The sequence below is a fragment of the Chiroxiphia lanceolata genome, chromosome 12 (assembly GCF_009829145.1).
Source record: "Chiroxiphia lanceolata isolate bChiLan1 chromosome 12, bChiLan1.pri, whole genome shotgun sequence".
Lineage (NCBI taxonomy): Eukaryota > Metazoa > Chordata > Aves > Passeriformes > Pipridae > Chiroxiphia > Chiroxiphia lanceolata.
This window is the reverse complement of record NC_045648.1, coordinates 10,955,851-10,961,945: the sequence shown is the minus strand read 5'-3', so window position 1 is coordinate 10,961,945 and position 6,095 is coordinate 10,955,851. Positions and strand designations below refer to the sequence as shown.

At 39.9% G+C, this 6,095-nt stretch overlaps 1 protein-coding gene across 1 annotated transcript in view; it reads right to left on the bottom strand.

The window, feature by feature from the left end:
* Nucleotides 1-2,460: 2,460 nt before the first annotated feature.
* The window catches only part of SHC4 (SHC adaptor protein 4), a 32,600-nt gene continuing 28,965 nt past the window's right edge, over nt 2,461-6,095 (bottom strand). Inside the window, exons 11-12 of the mRNA XM_032700628.1 lie at nt 4,400-4,653; nt 2,461-3,671 (exon numbers count right to left, since the gene is read on the bottom strand). Of these exons, the coding sequence (XP_032556519.1) occupies nt 3,516-3,671; nt 4,400-4,653 (410 nt within the window). The 3' untranslated portion in view covers nt 2,461-3,515. The remainder of the gene's footprint in view (nt 3,672-4,399; nt 4,654-6,095) is intronic.

The following is a 6,095-nucleotide window of genomic DNA, read 5'->3' as shown; positions in this document are numbered from 1 at the left end:
AACCGTGCGGGAGGGCGGGAGGGTGGGAGGCGGAGCGCGCCGCGGGCCCGCCCCTGCCGATTGTTTGAAAGCAGGCGCGCATGGCCGCGGGAACGCGTCCGGCGAGCTCATTGGCCGAGCAGGCGGCCAATGGCAGTGGCTGTTTCATGGAGGGGCGGGGTCTCTCTGCGGCGCCATCTTGCGGCGGGACAGGGCGGTTGCCTGGCAACGCCCGGCCACGGGGTGACGTCATGCGCCCGCGAGCTCGCCCTCACGACAGTGTCACGATAGCGCTGAGGGACCGCAGGCACCTCCCCTGGCCCGACACCTTCCCCAGGCAGCCTTCATAGGGTGCTTGGGGAACCCGCTCTGCCTCGAGAGCTCAATCTCCCTAAAAAATTAAAAGCTTCTCTCTCAGAACGCATTTCTTTTACAGAATTGCCTGTAGGAAGCATTACAAAAAAAAGAAGAAGAAGAAAAAAAAAAGAATAAACCCCAAATCCGAAAGGTTTTGTGGACAAAGGATGTTCTTTGCAGTTTGTACATCTGTACACCCCGTGTGAAGAGTCGCCCCCAGCCCTGACAGGGAAGGGGAGCGGTGGGAGCGGAGGCTCTCGGGTCACTTGTCACAATTTTACTGATGGAAGCGAGCACCTAATGCCTTTCAGTGAAATTTATAGGAGCTTTGAAAAAAATGGACACGCTATGCCTTGTAAATGTGACATTATAGGCGAAATTAACTGGTTTTTCGAGGGGGATTCTAGTAACCATTGGAACAGATTAACCAATTCTCAGCATTGTGACAGGCATTAAATGACTCAGAAACCGATAACAAAAAAAGAGTCTAAATGTGTCTGACAATTCATATTCAATTTCTCAAGAACAGTATTTTGGAAAACTTTCAGGCAACTTTTTTTTTCTTTTTAGCATAATTACTTGTAAGAGCTCCACACAGGAGCTGCCAGTGTACTTTACATGAGATGGCTGCTCCACAGAGCAGCACGAATTAAAAAAACAGCATTAATAACTCAAGGCATATAAATGTTAAAAACAAAAAGCTGATAATGAATATAGTTTATTCTAGGAAACAATTGTCTATAATGCATGGATGTGTTGTGTTTGATTTGTATCTGTAATTAGTTGGATTCTTTGCTTTCTGTCACATCAAGACATTTTGAGATACTTGTTTATTGCAGTGGCACCCAATTACCTACCTTTCCTTTCTTTTCCTTCAAAGTTCTGCTTCAGACACTTAAAAAAAGATTCAGGAGCATAAAAACAGAGATTTGGGTCTTTTTAACTTTTTAAGCTAGTGATATTCAAAGAGGGAGACACAGACTGCACCATCCTGTGATCCAAACATCACACACTGGCTGTGGATGTTCTTATGCATTGGTAAAGTGAAAACTGATGAAGTGAAAAAAGTCCCTGAGTCAGCATCTTGACTGGCAAAGTCAAACAACTTTGATCTCATACTATCATAACTCCAAATGCTCTTATTCTGGTCATGAGTAACTTGGATTTGTACTAAAAATAGAGACAAAGTTCTGCACATCTTCCTTCTATAACCTGTCACAAACCTCAGCTTTGATGCAAATATCAAACCAGCCCTATGCAAGTCTTTCTCTCCCCTTGACATGCCAGAGAAGTAGCTGGTTTTGCTTCACTGTTTGATCAATAAAGTCATGTCAAGCACATTATGAAGTTTGGTAAGACGTGAGAATGGAAAGGCTCTTACTCAGGGGTTTAATATTCCAGTCCCAGTTTCTTCCCAGCCATCCTTACCAGGGCACGAAGCTCCAGCATGAGCTCCTGCTGGAGGCCTTCACCTGTGAACACCTTGCATAGGATAGAACAGGCATAAGCTTGGGCTTCCTGTCTGAAGACATCAAACATTCCAGATTGTTAGCAGGGAATTGAGCTGCTAATGTTTTAAAACTTCTCATTTCTTTAGTATATGTAATTGAGTATTCTAATCATGTTATTATCAAGGAATGAAATGCATTTTATGGCTATTGGCTGAGGATAAGAATAAAGATCCTTCCTGGTCAGCTCTAAGTGTGGCTCTTTACATTATATTTTCCCCTTCGAGGAAGCTTTTTCAATAATTTTTTCTATATATGACCTCTCCTCCTGTTTTCCAGAGGAAAGAGCTCATGCTACAGTGTCCCACTTAACATGAGCACAGGCAAGAGAACAGAATGTATTTTTTATAGTCAAATCTTCCAGCAGTTGCTGAACTCCACAACAATTGTCTGCCTTAGGAACCTGAGCTGGTGGGCTGGGAGACAGAGAGAATTATCTCTGCTCATGCCAGAGGACACTGTTTATCTTAAAGGCACAACTTTCTCAGGCCATCACCTGGGCTACCAGTTCATTCCTCAAATCTCCCCTGCCTTTTTTCAGTTACTTATTAAATCACTGTTTCTTCAACAGGAAGCAAAATAAATCACTGTTCACTCTGAATGTAGGATTGTTCATATTTAGAGTATTTATTGTGGCAAAACAATTAATAGATTTCCTTTAAAAGACCTTTTTCCATGTTTAGGAACAAATGGACTCTACGTGAAGAGAGGGGAAAACTGTATGTTGTTTTGGAAAGAACACTGAATAAGGACACATGCAAAGTTCAAACATCTTTCAAATACATTTTGAGTTTTCTCTCAAAATGTATCATTAGTTCTGTTCAGCTTTTCTAGTTTGTAAACAACTATGTAATCAATGAAAATATATTTAGTCTACCTTTAAAAAGATGTCTCCAGTATTAATTGATAATAATAGTAAAATCATATGCAAGACAAAAATATTAGGATCTAGCATGCTTGTCCTTTAACAAGTTCTATTCCAAAATTATGTTACATATATTAATTTCAACTTTGTAAGTGTTCATAATCTCAAATCTTTGAGTAGTCAGTGACAAAAAATGATTAAGAAACTGGACAGTCTTTCTGTATTGTGAACACTATTCATTTCAAACGTTACTTGCTAGTAAAGTGCTGTTACAAGCAAAATGAAATTGTTAGTGTCTATTGAAAGAAGATGACAATTGTACTTGTTTTTGGCAAATAGTTAAAAGCTTAGACATGTTGTTTAACCACCCAAAACTAATTCATTATAAATAACATTGGTTTCCAATAATTCTATGCTAAAAGGCACATACTAATGTTCCAGCAGTTCATTCAAGTGAGCTTTTGTATGTAGAGTTTTAATTGTGCTTTTAAATAGTTACTGATTCAGTATGACCTTGAAAGTGACATTTGTGCATGTCTAAAATACCTTCTCACAAATGAATCTCGCACTTGGAAGGTGTAATTTCGTTAAGATTATATGTATCTATATAACTATGCTTGTTGATCTCTATAGATCTACATAGATATACACATATACATATATTCATACATACACACACAAAAGGGTTTCTTCTGGAACAACAGCAGAAAGTGCAGTCTATATTTTTTTGAATTGTCTTCATAATAGAAAGTTCTTGGTACAGTTTTCAGATATGAATTGGTTTGGGATTTGTGAGATCCAAGGGATTATTTGTGATATTGCATGTGTCCCATATTACTCTCTTTCCTTACAGGCTGCTTCAAGCTCACTTCACTTCCAGAGGAGATGATTGGCAAATTATTTTCCATGTGATACTGAATAAGATGACCCACACTATCAAATATATGGTCTTTGGTTCTCACCTAACGAAAGAAGCAAAAAAATAAATTTATGGTTAGATTGTGCTTATAACTAGTTGGACATGATCCTAGCACATTAAAGTCAAAAGGCATTTAAGCCACTGAACTCACTGGAGCAGGACCATTTGGCTGCAGACAGCAATTCAGATCTGTCCTTCGACCCGCCATTAGCTGACATGAGAAGCAGAGGACTGAGCTAAAGAGGCTGTATGTAGAACTGGGCTGATGCTGCAAAGGGGAATTAAACAACTTTTTCTTTTTTCTCCACAGAAGAGATATTTTTTTTCCTAAATCCCATTGAGGATTACTTTTCTGATTTACTCCCTCCTCAGAGATGTCACTCAAGAGTGACATCCTCCAGCCCTGAGCAGAAACAAGTAGAATTGAAGTGACAACAAACCAGCTCTACCTTTTTTGTATCCAGAAATTCATTATTTAAGGTGAGGGTTATTTTTCTAGCAATATAATATCAACTCAAAATTTGTGTTAAGGGTATACACTAATTATCAGCATCTGGACTAACAACACTATTTAAGTACCTCACTTCTATTTCCATGGTACTTCAGCACTTACAAGTTCTTGAATTGAACTCTCAAACCTACTGAAGCCACTGGCTACATTTAAATTAACCTGGATGGAATCAAATCAGTTCCACTTCCTGGAATGCACCCGTGCATTTTGATTGAAATACCTTAGCAGCACTGAAATTTCAGTGTATGAAATATTCATACCTTGCCTTCAGGATCCACCAAAAGCAGATGCTTTGCTTGCCCTCCCTGAAGTCCACTGAGGACAAACTGCCCAGGTGACGTTGTGCTCTCTCGCACCAGAAAATCCCCGTCATTGACTAAGAGGCTCTCTGCTGCTTTCCTGTTTAATTTGCCATGGTAACAATCTTCATTCTTTAGCTGTTGCTTTATTTGTGGCAGAACACAGAGACCAGCTGTGTTGCTCGTGGCACTCTGCTGAATAGCTTCGGGTAACTCTGAAATGAATTGAAGGGAAATGTATTGGACACCTCACCTAGAACTTCATCCTAAAAGGATGCAAGACAGTATTTTTATAGCTTTTTAAAAATTCAAACGATTCAGTCTTGAAGCTGTGGTCAAACCAACCTTACAGACTGTAAGAATATGCACACATGAATGCTCAAAGCCCTGCAGTGCATTAGGTAGAATTATCACACCATCTCTTCCCCTACCTTAGATGGCAAAACCTTGGGTCGCTAGGCAACAGGGAATAAAACAGGAATTTTTCTGATGCTGTACTGTTTTGGGCTTATGTTTCTTTGAGCGTATTAAAAAGTCAAGTTTTCTCTGTAAAAACAAGATTTTTGTTGGCTTTTTAGCTTTTTCTTTTAAGATATTGTTTTTCCTTCTTCCTTAATGAGCTCTGAAGAGATTGTCACAGATCATTGGGAGAGTCATGTTGAGTGGCTCCAGCTCTGTGCAGGAATGTAAGAGAACATAGCCAACATAGCCAGAAGGGAAAGATTACAGCATGATGCATTTGCTGTGAAAAAACGAACAATTACTGAATGTACTAAAAAAACTGGGTGGTTTGGGATATAGCCAGTCAGACTGCAAATGATTCACAGGCAGGGTTCTTCTAAGGGAAAAAAGAGGATACCACTTCTTCAATGGAATTGTGCAACCTAAGGCTCCTCAGGATATAGGCAGTTCCTTTTAGAGCAACAGCCCCAGGTTGGAAATGTCTCAATGGTCACAGATTTCGTTTATTGTAGTTCTGCCCAGTCCTTTGTCCACTTTCTCATGTGGAGCCAACTCTGACAGAGAAAACACTCAGTGGGAAACCATAAAAGGCAAAGCTAATAAAGTCTTTTCAATAATGAGGACAATCAGTAGCAACTATATAGTTATTTAATGGATATCCACCACTTTGAGTCCGTAAATCAAGTTTTAATTTGACACACATTTCATAGATACTACTGATCAAACAGTTTGATTTAGAAATTATTGGATGAAATTCAATGGTCACTTATGGAAGAACTGAGAAAAGACAGTCACAATGATCCCACTTTGACCTTGCATGCTACTGCCTGTGAAGCAAAGCCATCTGAGGCCACTTCCACCTTCAAGTGGTTAAGACCTTGAGCATACAGGAGAACCCTCCTCCTTGAGGCATGCCACTGTCCCAAGGTTTTGTTTCATCTTAAAGATTTGCTTATCATTACTTGTGGAACTCTGTATATTGTCATCAATCGACTACAGAAGATGAAAGGTTACTCTGCTTGTTTACCGTCGATATTTTTACTCTTTAATCCCCTTTCTCTTGAATTTAACAAGCGAAAGCAGCAAGCAGGATAGATTTCTTCCCCCCGCCTTTTCCGTATCTCTTATGGGAAAACCCAGCCTTTCTCCCTGCACACAGATGACAAGGCCCCTTATTTTCAGGGCTTAGGCAGAC